Raw genomic sequence first — 21,536 nt, 5'->3', positions numbered from 1 at the left:
TCTGAGGAGAACACAGTTAGAATTGAAAATCCTGTATAAAATCCTTTTTTTTGTTTTTACTTTGGCCTCTCCAAACTATCAGGCCACTGTGTGTGTGTGTGTGTGTGTGTGTGTGTGTGTGTGTGTGTGTGTGCGCGTGTGTGCATGTGCATGTTCATGTGTATGTAACCACTGAATGACAAAATACACTCTAATTTCTAACCATGGACACAAAGAAGCAACTAAGAGTGTGTTAAAATGTTTGAGTTGCTTGGCAACAGGTCAGTACTGATTTGGAGATGAGTTAGAGGTTTTCATCTTCTGTTATACTGTTTTCTCTTATTTATGGTAGAACTGTTAATAAAAGTAACCTCACATTCTGTCCACATGTAGGCTCTACTGGAGGCCTACAAAGAATAAAAGTAGTAGCCTGCAGTATCTCTGTGATGTTGCTAAACTGATGAGGCTAGGCTTAATTTTGTCAGCTCTGGGTGTGGGTCTAGTTTTATTTACCATAATTAAACCTTCTAAAAGAAATTGGCCATCATATTGCCCTCACTCCCTCTTTAACATGTTTAAATGTGCGAATCAATGCATATCACACTTTAACATTAAAACTTCTAAAGGACTGTCTTATAGGAGACTGTCTCAGGTTTAAACTACAACAGGCAGGGTGCAGGTTGAGCAAACACACACGGGGTCGCCCTTGTGTTGCCTTCATGGGACAGAGAGGTGTGGTCTCAACAGGTAGGCTGACATCACCTCTTACTTGAAAACAGAAGTTAGGATATGGTGGGAAGGGGTGGTGGCAATGAATGAGGAGAACAAAACAAACAGATAATGAGTAGCCGATTCCCCCTTCTTTTCCTTAGAATAGCTGTTTGATCATCCACAGATTTAGTCTTCACAGATCTTTTTTTTTTTAGCAAAGATTAAAAAAAACAATACAATATATAGTTGGTTTAGGCAAATTTAGCCTACCGTAGTTTTCTACAGGCTCGCCCATTTCCATAGACTCAAGCCATGAATGTTGGCAACATTAATTCAATGACAGAATAAAAATCAGTGAAAGGGTAGGCTGGGCTGAATTATTATAGTTCGAGACTTGCTCTAGTTATAACCTGAAGATTTAAGCCAATTGAAGTGGATTCTCCAATTTGTAGCCTAACTGAATGTATCCTGCTCTAACTGCGGACACTGGGATATGTGTTTATTTATAACTTCCGGGGTTCAGGAGCATTTATGATGAAAATAACCTCCAGCTGCTTCTTTAAGATAAAACAAACAGAGGCGCTGCTGGGAGGTTTCTCTCTCTCTCTCTCGCTCGCGCCCTCGCTCGCGCTCTCCCTCTCTCTCTCTCTCTCTCTCTCTCTCTGGGACCCAAACTTGTTTCAGGAAAAAGCGCCTGAACCTTTTTTTTTCTCTCTCTCCCTTTGCTCGAAGAAACAGGACAGCCGCCTCCGTGCCAAGGAGAAGGCGTAGACTTCCTCCAAACATTTCCTTCGCCATCTCCGCTTTCGAGACTCAAAAGTTTTTTGTGGAATCTATTTTGAAGGTTGAGAGGAGTTTTACGCCTTTTACAGCCTCAACACCACCTGTTTATTTTCCTTTTCTTTGCTCTAAAACAACAGAGGAGCTGAACGTTTGCGGATATGGACTGGGGAACGGACCTTTGGGTGAGTTTGACAGCTGACACAGAGGAGAAGTCATTACACAAAAAATACCCCCAACATCCTTTAAGACTAGTTCGTCTTACTACAACCTACTGTTGTCGTCTGCACAGTTCGCTGGGCTCCTGTTTTTCCACGACAGGCCTAGGTTAAGTAAGTTTGAGACAACAGCAGGAGTGTGTCTGTAAAAGCAGCAGCCAGAGCCAGATTTCGCAACTCCTGTTGCATATCTAATCACAAGCAGAGAGGAGCGCTTTACGACCCTTTCTGGACACCTTACCTGTACCCTGTAGGCTAAAAGTCTGCTTCAACACTTTTTTCTGTCTTCCTTAGGAAGTTTTGACTTGCCTGGCAGAGTTGTCTACCTTGTTGAAAGCTTATTTGTGTCTGTATCTGGTCAGTTTCTCTTTTCATCAGGTCAGACAACCTCATCATCACTCACATCACCAAAAGTGTCTCTATGTGGTGTGGTTGAGCTTTTAAAGAGCAGACAGTATTAGTTTTGTTTTAATTAGCCTTCCTCAGTCTATTATTTGGTCTACAAAATTGCACTTGGTGGTTAAATGTAAGAACAGATTCCTCTCTCTTGCCCGTCCAGCAGTCCAAATCCAAAAGACATCCTGTTTACTAGCTCCTACAGCTCAGGAAGGCAGGAAATCCTCACATGTAAAGGCAGACAGAAGAGAGACATTTTGCCATGCTCCTTGTAATCTGTTCATTTCACACTTAAAAGGTAAAGGAACACGTGAATGAAACATTATTTTATGAGATGTCTCCATGGTATATATCATCCAACAATGACAACCCATTCACAACATTTTTACAAAGTGAGTCATAGTTGACAAAGTGTGCAAATGTAAAAATGAGGTCCATAAGTTTTTGGTAGTAAAAGAAAGGACTAATAGCCCAATGATTCCATTTCTTAAGTCCTGCTGTGAATGTGTTTGTAGTCTCATGATTCCCCTCGTAGATTACTCCTCAGGTAAACACTCAGGTAAACACCGGGAGATGCAGTGTGTCTGTTTAGCGCTGCATTCATTGTAAAAGAGTTGAGGCTTTTCACTGATTATTAAGTCTCTTAGAGAATAAATACATCATGATAATGTTAACATGTTGAGTTTATTATTCAATGGAATACAGGTCGCAGGAGATTTTCACATATGGGTGGTAAAAACCATGGAATTTCAGACTTTTTTTTTTTTTTTTCTATGATCAAAATGTTGCTTTCTCCATACTTTCATGTTCGTCATTCAGCTTTTAGTGCAGCAACCTTTATGTCGTTCTTTCTTTACCATAAATGTTAAACAGGCCTGTAGTTCAAGTTCAGATGTCTTTGCCTGAAGTGATAATAAACTGAATATATTTGCTTTGGTGATTAAAAAAAAAAAAGGCATTTGAAGACATTGCATTCAGCTTTAAGAAATTGCAATATGTAAATATGTGAAACTGTAAAAAAAAAAATAATAATAATTCACAGCTTGTAGTATATAGTGTCCCTCCTCACTAGATCCACATGAGGGGAAATCTGGCTCCAGTTTTTAGAGACTTCACCTGATTGAGTTTATAAACATACATAATGTGAGATGTTTAAACAGACTTAGCTCGTTTCTGATAGAAATCTGTGGCTGTAGTTAGCTTAAATGACTGAGACTAGCAGCAGGCTTTATAGACTATAGATAGCCAACTTAAAAAAGAGAACAAACACCAAAACTTCAGTGTGTACGTTTTCTGAAAGCTGACTATCAACAATCACCTGATTTTTCCCACCATGAGGAATAAGGTTAGAACAATGATGTCCCACATAAATCTCTCCTCATTTCTGAGGCTTGCTAACCTTCATTCACATTGAGCTGGTGTTGTTGTGTGTGTAATGAACTTGATCTCTCTAATAAACGTGTTCAACATGAAAGCAACACAATGTAAAAGAATGTCAAGTTGAGATATATAATATAATTTTGGTCAAAAAATGTTTGGATGTCCAAAACATTTGTCTCTATTTATATGCAAACAACAAGTTAGCAAAGTCATACTTACGTTTATAAGTGATTGACAACAAGGATGCCGTGATTAGTTTTCTCCATTGAACTGGAGTTGAATCCAAAGTTAGCTTGGGGCTGTTACTCTTTTTCTGCTGCTTTGTTTGTTGCTTTCAAAAAAACAGGGCTCAACATCATTTTATAGCAACTAATTAACAAATGTTTCCTGTCTGAACTTGCTGATATTCAGTCAATTAGAAACATGTTATTAAGCCTCCTATAGGGTTGTCTGGAGCAGCTTAACATAAAAGTACACATATCTACAGACAACAAATGTATTTTTCTGTGCTTGAATTTGGAACAACATATAAACAAGTCGTCAAAGGATTGAGCGCCAAATTTATTCAAACTATCTCATGATCATTACGGATTTCAGTCAAACTAAGGGTTGGCTTTACAGAGTGCTGGTTCCTCCAAGCCCTGCTGTTTTGTAGCTTTCATTATGGTTCAGGTGAGCTAGAATCTGACCTCTGACTAAAGCTGGTTTAGAAAACGCTGCTGCTGCTGCGTCACAGAGAGGGGTGGAACTAGTCTGACTGGTTCCAGGGTTTGGAGAGGCCCCTGGGACCGTCAGTCACAGGGCGGCGGTTCAGACTGAGCTAATGATTATCTCATTCCTGAACCCTCTCCGTCTCACTATCAGCGTTTCCTCCTCTTCCTCAGACATGCAGGAGGAGTAATGGGGCGTAGCAGGCGACGGTGTAAAAACATGCAGGAATATATCTCTCCATAAACCCTTTAATCTCTTCATCATCTGCTGTTTGTTTCTTGTCCTTCTGATTTTCAGCTTTTATTCTGCAAAACTTCCATTTTCCTCCTTCTCTCCCCCCTGGTGTTTTTCTTATCTCGTTCTTTCCCCTGGCCAGCTTTTATCCAGGACGTTTCTATCCGTGTTACTGTAAGATCTCCATTTAGCTTCCATCTCCTCTGAGGACTTAATATCTGTGTCTCTAGCTCCAAATGACCTACACACACACACACACACACATACACGCACACACACCATCCTATGAAGGTGGAGTCTTTTTTTTTTTTTTTTTTTGTATTTCACAACAACAGAACCTCCCTGTTGCTTTGTGTGTCGTGATTCCTCTGTGTTTTGTGCTCACATTCATCTTTAGGGAGGCCTCACTGTATATGATATGTAGATTTACACCACTATTACCTGTCCAACCGGTTTGTGTGTGTGTGTGCGTGTGTGTGTGCGTGTGTGTGTGCGTGCGTACGCATCAAAAGAGATCAATTTATCCATCAAATACTATAAATAACAAAGATAATAATTATCAAACACCGTATGAACAACGTATTGCTAATGCTAACTGCACAGGTTTAACATATAATTATGTTTATTCTTAGTCACATAGAGGCTGCTAAATCTTGTTTGGGGGATTATTGTATACAGAGGGCGGGGGGGGGACAGCGGGTGTGTATTGTAACTAATGTCTTGTGTCCTGCCTGTCTGTATACTGCTACTGGATGCCTTGAATTTCCCTCGGGATCAATAAAGTATCTATCTATCTATCTATCTATCTATCTATCTATCTATGAGAGAACATGTTTGTGCTCAGAGCAGAAGACCATACTGATGACAATGCCATTAGGAAGTATAATATAATAAAGGATTGATGATAAAATGACTGATATAGATGTCACTGCTTCATGAACAGAGCATTTGAGTAGTGGAGTCTGTGATCCACTTACAGACACTTCCTTAGTGATACTCCACCAGGCTGTACGGCAGCCAGATTCACTTCTTCTTCTCGTCTTTCGATGGTTCTTGGGCTGGTTTTGCTTTTACCAATAACTATCTTGTTGTCTTTGTTGTGTGTATGTTGAAAGGTCAGTAATTGTGTAACACAATACATATATACATTTTCTCTGTGCATAACAATGTCATTTGACTTTAATTTAAAGGTCCCATATTCTGCTTTTTTTGGTTTTATATGCTCTTCAGTGTGTTTTCCAGATGTCTTGTGCATGATCAGACACATTTGTGGGAATAAATTCACAGTCCGTGGAAACATTTCTTCTTCTCCTGCGTCCTCTTGTTAGCAGCAGTAGTAACAGCATGTAACGCTCTGTCCATATCCCCCCCCTGAGAATGAAATTTACCAGTGTGACGTCTTGCCAGTGTGAGATCAGTGATCCAAGTCCAGTAGCTTGTTGCATAGCAAGACCAAGCATGTGCTGGGTGCCCTTGTGACATCCGTGCTGAGCGATTGACCAATTACAACAGAGTGGAACGGCCGACCAATGAGATCACCCCCCCCCCCCCCCCCCCCCCCCCCCCCGATCGTGGGGGATTCAGAGCATTGCAAACACAGGCAGATGAGAGACGCTGCATGGAGCGGCAGTCCATGAAAACAGAGACGTTTTTCAAACATAAGTGGGTGTGAATGTAAAGTGTTCATGTAAATTAGATAAATGAGCCTTAAAAGAACCTTTAACACTCAGTTGACATTGTTTTATGACATAAAGCACCAGAGCGCTGAGCCAAAACAATAACAATGTGTACGAGGTGCACCGGATGGCCTAGTGGTTATGCAGTGCGCCCCATGTACGGCGGCCGTGATTCCTTATTGCAGTCACTGTGGGTTTAAATCCGTAAACCTCTATTGTCTGCTACATGTCATTCCCTACTCTTTCCACCCAGCACTTCCTTTCTCTCATCAGCTCTCCTATCCTTTCAAGGCAATAAAGCATAAAAAACAAGTAAAAAAAAAACCCCATGTGAACAAACTTCATGTCAGTGTCCATCTTGATAGGTTTTTTTTTTTTTTTTTTAACACATACTGAAATATGTTAAATCTAAAAACATGTGTTCTGCCTTCTCTTTTAGGACCAGTACGACCACATTGACAAGCACACGCAGGCGGGTCTCGACCTGGTGGAGCGATACATAAAGTTTGTGAAGGAACGGACGGAGATAGAACAAAGTTATGCCAAGCAACTCAGGTGTGCATCAGGTTCATGCGCATGTTTCTAAATGAAGGATTATAACTGACATGATGTTTGTACATTTATGTGTTGTTGTTGTTTTTCCATCTTACAGAAGTCTTTCAAAGAAGTATGCTAAACGAGGGCACAAAGAAGAACAAGACTGCAAGTAAGAGAATAAAATCATGTCCAGCTTCCTTCACTGCACCTATTTGCGTTTCATTAGATAGGACAGTGGTTAGAGTAGGAAACTAGAAGAGAGACAGGTCAGATTTGAACCCAGGCCGTCTGTTTGGAGGATTAGAGCCTCCATCCATGGGACACGACCTAACCTTAAATTCATCAGCGCCGCTATTTTACCTTTCAAGAAATTGCTCTTTGATTTTTGCTCCTGTTTTTGTAAGCATGGATGATGGATACAGGTAGTAAATGTATGACTAAAATGCTGCACTACATTTTGAATCATAGTTCCCAGATAGTTAGAGATGGCCCAGATCTCAACAGTGTGGTTCTGGGAGTTAAAATCCCATTTATTTCATCCATCACTGAGTTGATTATTAGCCATAATGTCGGCGACTTCTCTGATTAGTGGATCTTACTGTGACCATGGCAATGTTTCCTGCCCCTCGGCGCCCTGTGCGAATGGATAGTTTCATTGGCAGGCTAGCTAGCTAGCTAGTTAGTTCACTAACATGAAATTTGTTATGCCGCAGTGAATGTCATCGACTGGCCTCACACACATTCATTCCTTTGAGATTTGCTGTTGTTTTTTTTTTTTAGTTTAGAAAAATAAAAGAGACATAGTTGTTGTAACTCTTAAACTGAAGTACATATAACTTAATTTAATGCATTGCACAATGTTTCATATCTGGATATTTACAAACCTGAGAAGCCTGTTGTATCTGGCTGCTCATGTTACGATATGATTAGACTCTTTACTGTTTTGGGGGGCAGGTTTAAGCAAACACGAAGTTAAATGCTGGTTTCTCTTCCTTTTGAGGATTTACCTTCCTGTCTTTCTTTGCAGATTCAGCAATCATTCGTCGTTACAGGAGATCCTGAATGAGCTGAACGATTACGCCGGCCAGCGGGAGCTCATTGCTGAAAACATGATGACCGGCATCTGTGTGGAACTCACCAAATACCTTCAGGATCTTAAACAGGAACGCAAAACAGTGAGGAAGGGATGGATCGCAAATGAGGGAGGGATGGAAAAAAACAGAAGGAGCAGGGATTTTGCAGATTGATGTGATACACTGTTAATTATGTCAGAATTAGAATCGTTTTTTAATAGCTGGGGCTGGATGAGAGTCTGGTTCAGAGGGGGTGGGGTGGGTATTATTAATGAGGCTGGCAGCAGAGGGGAGGAAATTGATCTTGAGGTTTTTGGTGCTGATGGATAGCGACCTCTTGCTACAGGCGAGGGTCTTGAATAGTCCATGCCTGAGGTGAAAGGGGTCAGACACAATTTTACCTGCACGCCTCAGGGTCCTGAGAGTGTCCAGGTTGTGATGAGACTGTAGTTTACAGCCAATCACCCTCCCTGCAGAGCGGATACTTTTGTTGTTGCACTTAGCCACAAATGTAGACTTTGTTATAAATAACATGTATTTTTATATAATATGCTGCAGCATGCCCTGCTCTATCATCATCTTTCAACCTCTTCTTTCCTCAGCACCTGTCTGATGCCAAGAAAGCCCAGCAGAATCTAGAGAGCAGCTTTAAACAGCTAGAAAGTGTGAGTCTTTGTTTTTGTTGCTAAGAGATTTTTTATTTATGTCATCTCAGCAGGCTGATTTTTTTTGGCAAATAGTTAAAAGTTTAGACCCTGTTTTGGGTTCAAATCTGTTTTTTACTGAAGAATTTTCTTGAAAGAGAGTGCAGGCTAATATTTATTCATCATCCATTTTATTTTAACTTGATTCCTATTACACAGGACAGATTTAAACACTCTCATTCTCAGAAAAATATTAAGAATTTGCTGATCTATAAAAGAGTTTACTATTACGTGTTGTTATAGAAATACTGAACATGCCTGAGTGTCTGGATTTCAAGAGAATTAAAGGGAAACTTTATGGTTTATGGTTTGGACAAAAATGCTCGAAAACGTGTTAAACAGTATCATTTTACCTGTAGGTAGATTTGGTTTACAATGAGTTGTCAGTCTCTTTTTACTCAATCAACCCACAATACAAGAGCTGATGAGAGAGACCAAACGACAACATGAACAAAGATTAAAACTTCCCTGATGGCTACTGGAACAAAGTTGTTTTTGTATGGCTTGTTTTTAAAGGCCTGTACTTACAGTAATACCTTTTACAAAACAACGTATTTTAGTGCATTTTCATCAGCCAATCAGCCATTCAAAAGCCACGGTGGGTTTGCAGCCACTAAGACTATTTTGTGAATTAATGAAGCAAACTGAGAGTTAGCACATATTACATGATTCTGGATCTAAAATGTGTCGCCAAATTTGTGTGACCTGAGTAGGTGGTCCAGTTTAAGTGTGTGTGGGTAACACTGAATGTACTGTACATCATCACTGCACCATTGTTCCTGACACCACACCACAGGCAGCCTATTACAGGCTACAGAAATATTAAAAACAGGTACATCTAGCTGAATATGTCTGTTCTAGTTACAACTGCTTACATCCAGGATTTTTAAGGCAAGTTTTTTCCTCTGTTATCCAACGCGAAAAAGGTTACAATTACATTCACCGAAAGCCTTTATTTACATTAAGGTATTAGTAAGAACAATCTATTGTCATATTATGCAATAGTGCAGAATTGACAAAGGTTAGGGTTTGGGTTTGAGCACATTTTCTGACTTTTTCTCCTTTTACAGTGAGTAGAGTCATATCTAAAAAAACCTTCCTCTGTCACTGCAGTCCATCAAGACTTCTTACATCAAATACTAAATATTTCAAAATGTATTTCAAATATTCATGAAGTCATAACTGTAACATACACATGCTATATAAACGGTTGAATACTTTAATTAACTTGTTAAAATGGTATTGTGATGACTTGACAATTCCACTGCACAAACCAAATTAGATTTAATTTTTCTTGGGTTGACAGGACAAATTAAATGAAACAAAACTGCAGAGCCTTTCTTGAAACCAAGACACATTTATCTGCTGCTTGTAATTCTTGTTCACTTTGACTTAAATGACAGTATTTTGTGGATTTGGTGCATTTTAGGTATCTCTAGTGGGACTGTTTATATATATATATATATATATCTCACACATAAATATAAAAACCCAACCCACACCAGTATGAGTGAGGGTTAATGTTGTGCAAATATTGTTTACAAACAGGTATTGATGTAACCATAGTTATGGAGGACTTTTGTAGTTGTAACTCTAACTAAAGCTCTTTGCATTATTCATGTATATTGAATTGTGTCTGCAGACTAAGAAGCGCTTTGCAAAGGAGTGGGCCGAGGCTGACAAAGCCACGCAACAAGCAGAGAAAACAGAGAGCGACCTCAATGCCACCAAAGTGGATGTTGAAAAGGTACACACACACAGACAAATAGTTTGGCACTGAGCATCGATTTTTATTTTTTTTCAGCCTTAGGTTTACAGATGCTTTCAGTTTTAAAAGAAAATCCTTCAGTTGTGTTTGCCTGTTTACCTCCATGGGCAATTTCACCTCCATGTGACTCCATCCTCGACTGTCCCACGTCCTCCCTGTATCTGTTCCCACCTTAATCCCCATTTTGCATTTTGTTTTGCATCTCTTCCTGCATCCTTTCATCCTCCCCTCCCTTTCTCCTCCATCCTTCCACCTATCTGTTTTTGCTCTGAAGGCCAAGCAGCATGCCCACTCCCGGACACACACAGCGGAGGAGTGCAGGAACGATTACGCAGCTCAGCTCCAGAAATACAACAAGGAACAAAACTTCTTCTACTACACAGAGATACCACAGATCTTCAATGTGAGGAAAAACAAACATTCATAAACATTCTAAGTTGTGCAGAACTCAAACAGCCAATAATTGAAATGTCTGTCAAAAGGTGGACCTCAATGTTTGTATAGGCAGCTAATGTACAACATACAAACACAGACAAGGTGTATAATAGAATCACAGTAACAATTAGTTGTATTTGTGTGTGTGGAACAGAAGATGCAGGACATGGACGAGCGGAGGATTCGGATGCTGAAAGAGGGTTACTGCCAGTTTTCAGAGATGGAGAAGAAGGTGCAGCCCATCATTTCCAAGTGTTTAGAAGGAATCTCTGCAGCAGGTGTAAAAATAAACGAGAAACAGGTACGTATTAGACTCTGAACTTGTCTATGTATAATGTATGTTACGTGTTGTTTTTCTCCCCGATTTTTAAAAAGTAACCAGCCAAACTTGGTTTGAAAACATTTATTTAACAAGTATGTTTCTTCTATAACATATCCTGCTCAGTGATACAAAACAAACACTATCAAATGCCAGTGTGTGTAATGTTTGTCTCTGAAATTATATCCACAGATCAAACACTTCATTTCTTTATCTGTTTGCCCCCCCTGCAGGACTCATTACTGTTTATAGAGCAGCACAAGTCCGGTTTTGATCGACCTGGAGATGTGGAGTTTGAAGACTACAGCCAAGGTATCAAACCAGCGACCTCTGACTCAAGTCTAAACCCACCCAAAGTGCGTGCCAAGCTCTGGCCTTTCACCAAGAAGAACAAGGTGATTTTTTTTTTACTCGGCTCACCTTTTAGATGTGTTTCTCTTTGAGCTTGCATAGACCAGCTTCACAGGGACAATACATTCACAGCCTCTCCTCTTTTGCCTGCTTCGCCTGATTCTGACAACCTGAAAATCCTCCCTGTCCCGTTCTTCGAGCGTGGCTGAACTATTCAGGGCTAACAACTTCCTGACAAGGTCAAAGGGATCCTGTTCTTTCAAACACACCTTACTTGATCAACATGGCTGATGGATAGTCTCAGTTGAAACACTACATGCTCTTTAGAAATTGTTTAATATTTGAGATTTTTAATATTTTCTAATATAATTTTTACCTTACAACCTTACAGACTTCAAATAATCAAAATAAAGTTACTTGATCTCCTACTGACGATACTAAACCAACCCTCAGAGGTGAAGTCAGCAGTATTTGTATGTTTCAGCTGGTAAACACAACATTCAAACATCACCCCCAGAAGTGCACTCTCACTGCGAGACGTATAGTTTGTACATTACTGCTTGTACCCACACTGCAAGCTACTGCACGCTAACACAAACTCACCGTTGGTGTTCGGCACCCGCGTGTCCAACAGGGAGCAGACCAACACCAAATATGGGGGAGCAAAAAAAACACACGGTTCCCCCTCATTTTGGACAAGCTTTAGATGATTGCCGTTTTACCTCACTGTGATTCTATTTTCTCTTTTTTGTTGCTATAGGGCAACACATCAAGAGAGAAAAACTTAACTAAACTTTAAAAGCACAGGGTTGTGTCTCTGCTCTGACAGTCACCACCACACATGTATGGAGGCCCGTAAGTGATGAGGATTGAGTGGCACTGCTTATATATTTTATAAGCAAAACGCTACTGACTCTACCTTTCACTAATCATGATTAACTCAGTCATTCTAACAGCCCTTATTAATACGCATATGACAGGTCAGTGATTCAAAGACAGTGTAGTTGATGTAAAAAGTCAATTGTAACAATGACACACATTCATTGCTAGAAAGGAAACTGTCACCCAGACCTACAATGGGACTCATGAATGTGATTTGAATTGTTTCTGTGGAACAATGGAGGTCTGGGGCTCAGAAAAATGTGCTATTCAGGCATTGTGTGGAGGATCAATTTATTGTTAGTTCGGTCTTTTCATGGGATTTGTAACGCAAGGTACGAATGATCACATAACTCATCCTCTATAAAACTGTGATTACACCATTTCTCATACAGTACTACTGAAAAAATCCACTGACTCACAGCTGAAAGGACTGACAGGTTTGACAACTTTTTGAACAGACGTTTACAGACGCCTTCAAACTACTTCAAACAATTTCACAATTAGGGTTAAGTCAAAGAGCAGCTCTCTTTTTCTCTTGTCTATTTTATTCACTGATTACTAAATAACTGCAAAATGACCCTCACATGATGTTAAAACAATGCTTTAAAACAAACGCATAAAACTCAACACACATTCCAGACATGTCTTACCCCACCACCCTGTTGCCCTAGGGGCCTATTCTAATTCCAGTCTGCTGCACAGACTTGTTTTAAAACACCCTGTACTCTCTCTTTAACTCGTCCACTTTACAACAGAAATCTGTGCATCTCTTTGACTCCAATCTCTTGTCTTTTCCTGTCATTAGAAGTGTCATTTTCTCTATCCTTTGCTCCTCGTCTTCTGCTCTGTTTTTCTCAACCTTGTCTTTTTTCCACCCCTCTTCAGTTTGCCCGTCCTTCTTTCTCTCCCCCATCCCCTTTCCCAGTGGGCAGTCACCCCCTCTCCCTCCCCTTATCCCTCTCCAAGTTGCAGCACTCCCCCCTCTCTCTCTGTCTGAGAGAGTTTAATCGCTCTGTAAAACCCAGGATTTTCACCTTGAATTTATTACACAAACAGCACCGGGTGAGTGACGGCATCTGCTCTAGTCCAAGCTGCATCATCCAGTCATGATATTTAAATGTAACCTCACCTATGTATTTGTCTCTTAGATGCCATTTAAGTAGCTTATATTTGGACCCTTCTCTTTTGTGGATTTTTTTTTTATTGAATTATTGAAGCCATTTTCCTCATATATCATATTAAGGGTGGGAAGCTCAAATTATGTTTCAATGCTATTCTGCTGTATACAATTGTGCAAGGCTAGACTTACGCTATGTTACCATCCGTCCACATCCTAAGTAATATAACCATTTGATAAAGTTGTATGACACATTACAAAGGCAAATGACAGGTAGCCTACTCCAGTTAGCATTGTCTCTTTAGCTACTAACAAACCAGTAAGCAACCAAATGATTCGACTTGACAGATAGCAAAACACACTATCTTTCTGAGCAGCATTTGAGCTTCTTGTTCTCTGGATTTGATGTAGCAAATTGTGGCTGCTGTTCAAATGTCCTGAATGTCTGTAATTTTAGAAGATTGTTTCCCAGTTGTTTTTGTTGTGCACCTACTAAGTGTTCGTTTTTTCTCTGTCTAGATAACTCATGCTGAAAAACTCATGGTAACACTTTCTAATGTTAGGGAGAGGGTGGAATTAAGAGGTGTTAATGTATTACTCTGGTGCTGGTTTCTTTTCATGTGGAAAATTCAATTTGTAGAGTAAGTGCAAACAGGACCATGCTGCACTGACCTCTGTGTTGGTAAATTCATTGCAACACATCACACAATGCTAGTGGCTACACACTCTGTAGGGTTATCAAGTGAACTATATTGCTGGGGGGGGGGGGGGGGGGTCAAGCTATGTTTCCAGGAGTCTATGATTAATAACAGTAAAAGAAAAGCACGTAAAGACAATCTTTATATCTCAGCTGGCAAGAACAAACAAATGGAGAAGGATTAAATGTAAACTGTAAAGCCACACTGGGTGGTTATCAGTATCCAATTGAAAGTCAAGGAAACTATCTTGCTAGCAACATGGAGGCAATAGATCAATTAGCTGTAACAACAGAAAGTTATCCATTATAGTGGATTATTCTGACTGACTGAAAGAAAGCAAACATTTCATAATTGATCAGCAAAGTTTTTGCTGAAAACATGCAGTAAATATAATTAAAAAGGTCTCCTTTAATGTGTGGTTAAAATGACCTTGAGTTTGAGATCATATGACCTTGGTAACACCCTCTGACAGACTGACAGCATCTATGGTCATGAACCTGTCATGAAGGCAAGCACAAGAACACTAGACACTCGAAAGTCAAATCTGCTTTCTCCTGTATTCTTCCTGGATTGTTTGTTCCTTTCAGTCAATAAGCACTTTTTGAAAATAGATACCCGGTACTCTATTATCCATAAAAATACAGCCATAGATTAAAAAGTTCAGTTGCAAAATATGACTTAGCGTATCATCACACTGGCTGCAGTTACATGTGCAGAATTTCTTCAGTCTGATTGTAATCATTCTGATTTCACTGATTACGTGGACGCTAAATTACATGATCAGATTGCATCGGCATTTAATCAGAATAAAACCCTTGTGACATGCACAGACTGGTCCTACCTGTCATATCTGCTGGAAACGTCAGAAGAAGAATAAGAAGTGACATCTCAGCCTGTGTTTGTAAACAATCGTCACAAATGACCCTTAAAAACGTTAAACTCTGCTTTGTTTTGATTGACGTTTTTACATGCAGCGTTTTTACATGCAGCGTTTTGCATGCAGCCAGTGATGAGTCCACTGATCATACCAAACACATACATTTACCTACTTGATTGTGCTGCATTTAAATATACAGTCGGTGTGTTCAAACTTCACCTGACCTCACCTGTAACAACAGCTAGGCAGGATGCAGTTTCACAGTATATTTAGTCCCCAATATTTGCCTACGTGCTAGCAAGATGATTAACCTGTTTGCAATTACTCTTTAATTTACAATCAAATGAAAATAAACACATATAACGCATATCTCTCATGAAGGTAGGTGACATGTTGTCTATTTCTCTCAGAACAAGATAACAAAGAGCTATAGAGCTTTAGTCTGTGATGCCATAATGATTTTAAAAAACACATTTATATACCCATCTACGACAAACAACAAATAAGTAACTGATTTTTTTTTTTCAAATGTAAACAATGTCCAAATATCTTTGGTTTGACAGCAGAGCCTCTACAACTTGGGTATGATTGTCAACCAAACCAAACTCAATAACATATTCTTGCTGACATCCACTCACATCTGGCCATGCAAAGGGTTTTTAAGATATATTTTTCAAACCACTGTAATGGAGAAGACGATGAATTAAAAGGTGCATTTAACATATAAACATTCCCTTTCAGAAAAAGAGTATCCCTTATAGCTTGGGTAATCCAAAACAAAAACTATGAACTTTTTCTAAAAAGACAGTCCCTCCAAGGTTCCCTGGTAATATCATTTTAAACCTAGTTTATTGGTGTAGCATCACAGGGTAAAGTGTTATTTGTTGTACATGTCTGCGCCAACCCATCATGTTACAGATTAAATCCAGTGGTATTGGCATAGGTGCTCCTCCCTCCCTCTCTCTCTCTCTCTGTCTGTGATTTCTCCGGTTTCCCATTAAAGCTGTGACTCTTTAAAAAGAGCGACTGTTACCTTGACACAGAATAATGACATCGTTCTCTATTGTTAGGTGTCCCTTAATGAACAAGCTCTCTGAAGAGAACTTATTATCATTGGGAAAGACAGACAGAAAGAGGGAGGAGTGACATCTGGTGGTGCTTCCTGATAAGGTTGTCGCATACATGTCACATACTTAATGTCATGTGTATGTTTTGTGAATGTGTGTGTTCGTGTGTAGCCACCTGCAGCCGAAGATTTCTCTCATCTTCCTCCGGAGCAGAGGAAGAAGAGGCTGCAGGCAAAGATAGATGACATCACCAAAGAGCTGCAGAAAGCGCAGGATCAAAGGTGAAAACATGAAAACATCAACAACTGTTGGTCTGCATTGATTGTTGAACCGAATCAAAAGCAAATAGTTTAAAGCAGTTTGGATTAAAACCTGTGTGCAGGTGCTCATTGAACTTTAGTATCCATACATTTTCCACAAATAAATTCCTATTCCTATTCTTTTTAAACCCGAAGAGGACTTGAAAGCTACAAAATTTCATTGATAGCAGCATTAAAGGAAAATGTGACAAAAATGAACAGCTGTTAAAACAGATGCTGCCTTCCCTTGTGTAAAGACATTCTTCAACTTTTTTTAAAGTTTACAAAACAGGAAAGATGTAAACGCATTTTAATTATCAAAACATTCAAACAATAGATATCCTATGTGGCCAAAGTTGTCCACAAACTTCTGTTTGCGTGCTTTCTGTCCGGGAATGTTTTAATGATTTGGGCTTGGGCTCTTGAATTAGTGAACAATAGTGTTTCCTAATTTGGTGTCAACAGTTTTGGGAAGACTTGCTTCCTGTTTTTACTTGACAATACTCCTGCACACAAATCTGGGTCTGCAAAAGAAATAGTTTTCTTTGTTATGAAAGAACTTCAATGCAAACTTCCTTAATGTGTGCTCCCTTTTAAAAAAACAAAAACACATTTCCCCCCCCCCGGTTGACCTTAGTGACGCTCTGGAGAAGATGAAGGGTGTGTACGAGCAGAATCCACAGATGGGAGACCCCTCTAGTCTGGAGCCACAGATCACAGAAACTTCCCAGAACATCGGCCGCCTCAGGGGGGAGCTCATAAAATATGAGGTCAATAGACACACGTACACGTGCTTAAAAATGTGTGCATGACGAATGAGATCACTTGTATATGCACTGTGCAGCTTTTAACTTCTTTTCCTGGTTTGTTAAAGACGTGGCTGTCAGACGCAGTCGGAGGAGAAGAATCTGCCAACACCATCAACAATAACACACAACATGGGTAAGACCACATTTGGAGAAGAGGAAATTGAGTCTCAGCTTGAGAAAGCAAAAAGACATACACATCCTCTCTGTCCATGAAAGATTTATAAAGTATCATGAAAATGAATGAATATAACACAATCTTGAGTGAGCACGTAAACAAGCAAATACTGAGGCTGAGACAAAAGCAATTTGCATTGAATGACGACACAGGCAAATTGCTGGCCAGGCGCAGGGCGCTCGGGTGCAGAAGTGGAATTTTGGACCACCCCTTGCTGCTCTGAGTCATTACACACTCCATTGAGAACAAAAGCCAGTCATTGTCCTTTTTTGAGGCTAATATCTGTTTAATTAGTTACTTAAAAAAAGGGAGGGATGACTGTGATCGCTGTGTTAGTAAAGATACTGGCCACTAGACTTGGTAGACATACTCCTTCTTGAATACACCCTGACTTGAAGGGCTTTGTAACTGCCAGATTTTCTTTCTTTTTTTCAATTATTAAATATATTGTATCCTAAATAAAAGTACACCGTGTGCCTTAAGTTACCTTACTGGAGGCAAAACATGCATTTGATTGGATCGAATGGAGGTATATTCATGCCACTTTGAGATGTAATGGATTTGGTGATTTTGTTTTTAATCACTTATAAAGATGCTGTACGCTTGCTACAAGTCCACAGCTTTTACTAATGTTGATAGGTCACGACCCTTTAACCTCAAGCGCAGGACAGGAAGTCTCTGCTGTCTAGTCTAACACTGGAGCCTTTGGTCATCAGCATAAGGCAGCATACTTCAATTAAGGGAGTATAAGTAGGGAATATCAAATGTAACATGTCTCTGTGCGTGAATGATTTATTGATTTTTCTGTCAGATCCCCCATCATTCCTCCCTCCACTTCTCTCATTAATCAACTGCTTCAGCAGCTTCTCTGGCTGTTCGGTTTAAATGGAGGGACATGTATTCCTCTGACATTCAAATTTTGATCCACTTTTCCTTAAATCGCTTCCCTTTGGAATTGCCAAGGAGCAGTCCACATATTTAGGCTAGGCTGTTCCCGTAAACTTGATGCTCCTGTTTAAGAACAATTTTGTATTCTGTTAGACAAGTTTAAAAACATACTTTGAGTTTAAGACATTTTTGCTACTCTTTCTCAAAGCCATCAAAACATTGTTGCTAACCAGGTATATCTACTTGTTTCAAAATGTTCCAGTTAAGCTTCCCCTGTCATGTTTATAAAAACCTTGATTTAATGAGTATTTTCCACTTTGTTTGGGGGTATAAAACTCACAAAAATCCAATAAATGGATTGCCCACATTATTCGTGGGCAACTAATGCAAGATCCTTATTGGCAAGACCAGTTCCCCCTAACAAGTGTGCTCCATTATAGGCCTTCACCCAAATGGCTGCAGTTTGAGTCCCAAGCAATCAGACAGTTCTTTTTCAGCTCTCTTGTTTTCTATAATAGATTTAGTTCCATCCAAATCTGACCAAACCCTTATTCACAGACTGGATAAAGGACTTCAAATCATTGCAGACCTATTTGTACGTTATTAATCATTTTACATCTTTTATAGAGCCCCCCTCAGCAAGCCCCTCCAGAATTTACAAGTCAGAAATGTTAAGTATATATATATATATATATATATATATATATATATATTTGAATAATGAAGAAAAAGTCAAATTCTTAAAATCTCATCTGAAAATGTCTTACATTGTTTTACAATATGAATACTGACTGGATTCAAAACGGCCTGAAAGGCTAATCTGATCTAACTCCTCAATGCACTGATTGAGTTGTTTGGTTGCTTAAAATATTCTCTCACAGTACTACATACTGTTCATGAGAGCCTCATGTTCAGTATGTTAGTGGCTAAGAGAAAGGAAGGCTCCCAGCGCTCCCTGTTTCCCTAAATAGGCAAAATGACATCCTGATTTTAATGTCAATGTGTTTGTGTGTTTTCCAGTGTCGTAGCGGCTAACCCCACTCAGAACATCTACACAGAATTTGAAGACGAGTTTGACGACGTAGAAAGTCCTATTGGCCAGTGCACAGCTCTGTATACATTTGAAGGTATATTAAAGTACTTCTGCTCAACTCATTCATAAAAATCTCTTATTATAGTCCTTTTATAAAATTATTTTGTGTGTTTTTCTGCAGGCCACAGTGAGGGCACGATTTCCATTATGGAAGGAGAGCTGTTGAGTATAATGGAAGAGGATAAAGGAGACGGATGGATGAGAGTCCTTAGAGCTGGTGGAGAAGAGGGCTATATTCCTTCATCCTATGTGAAAGTTGGCCCATAACATTCACACAATCACATCAACTTAGAGCTTGTGGTGGAAAGTTTAGATTCAGAGGTGAATTCAAAGTCAACCATGATAATTGGAGCTATTCTCCGCATCTTTTACCTCGGCCAGTGACGTGTATGGTGAGATGAAAGTGAGTGATTATAAAGCTTGTTATCAGGGCTGACTGCAATTATCCCATACTCCCTGCTTTGTATCTCTGCATCTCACAGATGGTCTTTCCTCTCCCCTCTATAGATTTCAGCTCTGTTTAAACCAAACTTTTGAATGTATACCTGAACTTTTTGTCAGTGTTTAGTGACAACCAGTATCATAATCAACTTCACTGTAGCAGAATGCTATATTTTTTTATGCCATTATATCCGATAACTTGACTTTCCCATTGCCACTTCTAATAACTTGCTGAACTTGTTTCGTTTGTTACACCAACCTTCTGCAAAAAGCTATTTACTGAAAGGATAATACATCATGGAGTGTGGACATTTTATGACATATAACTGGATGAAAACCACTGCCAGACAAGGATTTCAGGAAATATAAAATGCCTCCACAGGTTTTTCCATTTTAAATCATAGGTTCACCTTTTCTGTTTGTTTAATTTTTACACCCAATTATGCACAGTCATTTTCACACACTGTGTGGTCTGAATAAAACCAAAATGTTCGAAGTGTGGGATCGGGGGGGGGGGGGTTTCAGCTTCAGTCTGTTGAAGCAGTATCAATCAAAGCTCGTTATTTCCTACTGTGATAGACATTCTGTCTGCTGCTGTCTTGGTTTTTGGAGCCAAGGATGACATTACTTGGAATTAAGGCTAGATACAACAGAGAGATAGCTGTGAGTTTAAATACCTATCAACTGCTTTTAAAGTGTTTAAAGAGGTCTTAGATGAAACATCTGTGTAACCCCCCCCCCCCCCCCCCCCCCCCCAGTAGACATCATTCCTTCACTAGCCAGAGCAGAAATGGAGCGCATGCGCAAAAGTTTTGCTTTAGGCTGGGGGTGGAGTCGATAAGTGGACATACCAGGGGAGGGAAAAGTTTTTTTTTTTTTTTTTACCAGAATCCCACTGTGACATCACAAGGAGAGCAAATTGGAAACAAAGCATTTTTCTCTTTTATAAGACCACAAAGCAAGGACTGGGTAGGTTCAGATTTTGTGGGTTGGAAGACACTCGGATGTCTCAAATATGTTCCAAAACCCTGTAAAAGTGGATTTTTCTAAATGTCCCCTTTAAATAACTTTAAATGGCCTGTCAGAGTAGGAGGCACTATTAAGGCAAGCAATAACATTGTTAAACTACATCCTGGTGTGTGTGAATAGTTTTTTAAGAATGTGAACCTAACCTTTTAACTCTGTACTTTAATTACACTTTGTCTGCTTACGCAAATTTGCACAAAATGCTTTTTTTTTTTAATTACACAAATATAGAAGAAAAAGCAAAATAGCAATAAAGATCAAAGTTCAATGAAAAGTAAGAGAAAAATGCCATTAATTTTGTTATCTAATCCTCTATAAATGACCTTTGGGTGAATATTAAAGGAATTATTGACATCAAGAGTCTGAATTTTCAGATTCAGATCCTCACGGGTCTCTATAGGAGTGTGGAGCCACTCTAAACATATTTTAAGACAACAGTACCCTATTTTAGTAGTTGTCTGTGTTTTTTATACAGTCAATTTCAGTAACGTCCATATCCCTTTTTAAAATCATTCTAAATCTAAAAAATACTAAAATATTTTGTCTTTTCAAAATGCTTTGTTGAATTTCACAGGGTTTAAGTTTTCACATCACACTTGTGTATTAAGAGAATAGTTTAATGGATTGAGCTCAGATTTCAAGTGAGCACAGGCTCTCCTTTCAGCAGATATATTTTAAGACATTCTTCTACATAAAATCCTGCAAAAAAACCCAATATAGAACAAAAAGTAGAACTTACTTAACAAGGGAATGCCCTCATTGAGCCATACAATGTTAATTGTCTTTCTCCACCACGCCGTCCTGCATTAGCAGACGTTTTCAACATGTAAGGGTTTCTATTGTATGATTTTAAAGTTAACTGTATGTATTGACATGTATCATTTGAGTTATA

At 39.3% G+C, this 21,536-nt stretch overlaps 1 protein-coding gene across 2 annotated transcripts; it reads left to right on the top strand.

The window, feature by feature from the left end:
* Window positions 1-816: 816 nt before the first annotated feature.
* On the top strand, window positions 817-19,444 carry trip10b (thyroid hormone receptor interactor 10b; the record flags this gene model as incomplete). 2 transcript variants are annotated; one of them, XM_079337685.1, is made up of 15 exons in its annotated part: window positions 817-1,655; window positions 6,525-6,640; window positions 6,738-6,791; window positions 7,650-7,797; window positions 8,298-8,360; window positions 10,042-10,146; window positions 10,442-10,570; window positions 10,757-10,903; window positions 11,155-11,316; window positions 13,791-13,814; window positions 16,085-16,194; window positions 16,850-16,982; window positions 17,087-17,154; window positions 19,105-19,211; window positions 19,299-19,444. In XM_079337685.1, exons 1-15 carry the CDS (start codon window positions 1,632-1,634, stop codon window positions 19,442-19,444), a joined length of 1,536 nt encoding a protein of 511 aa, XP_079193811.1. In that variant the 5' UTR covers window positions 817-1,631. The 2 variants fall into 2 exon arrangements, with proteins under 2 accessions (XP_079193811.1, XP_079193812.1); XM_079337686.1 differs by lacking the exon at window positions 13,791-13,814 and having other exon boundaries at window positions 875-1,655.
* Between the last annotated feature and the right edge of the window lie 2,092 nt (window positions 19,445-21,536).

Source organism: Symphodus melops (genome assembly GCF_947650265.1).
Source record: "Symphodus melops genome assembly, chromosome: 2".
In the NCBI taxonomy this organism is placed as follows: Eukaryota; Metazoa; Chordata; class Actinopteri; order Labriformes; family Labridae; genus Symphodus; species Symphodus melops.
Note: the sequence above shows the minus strand (reverse complement) of the source record. Positions and strands in the feature narration are given on the sequence as shown.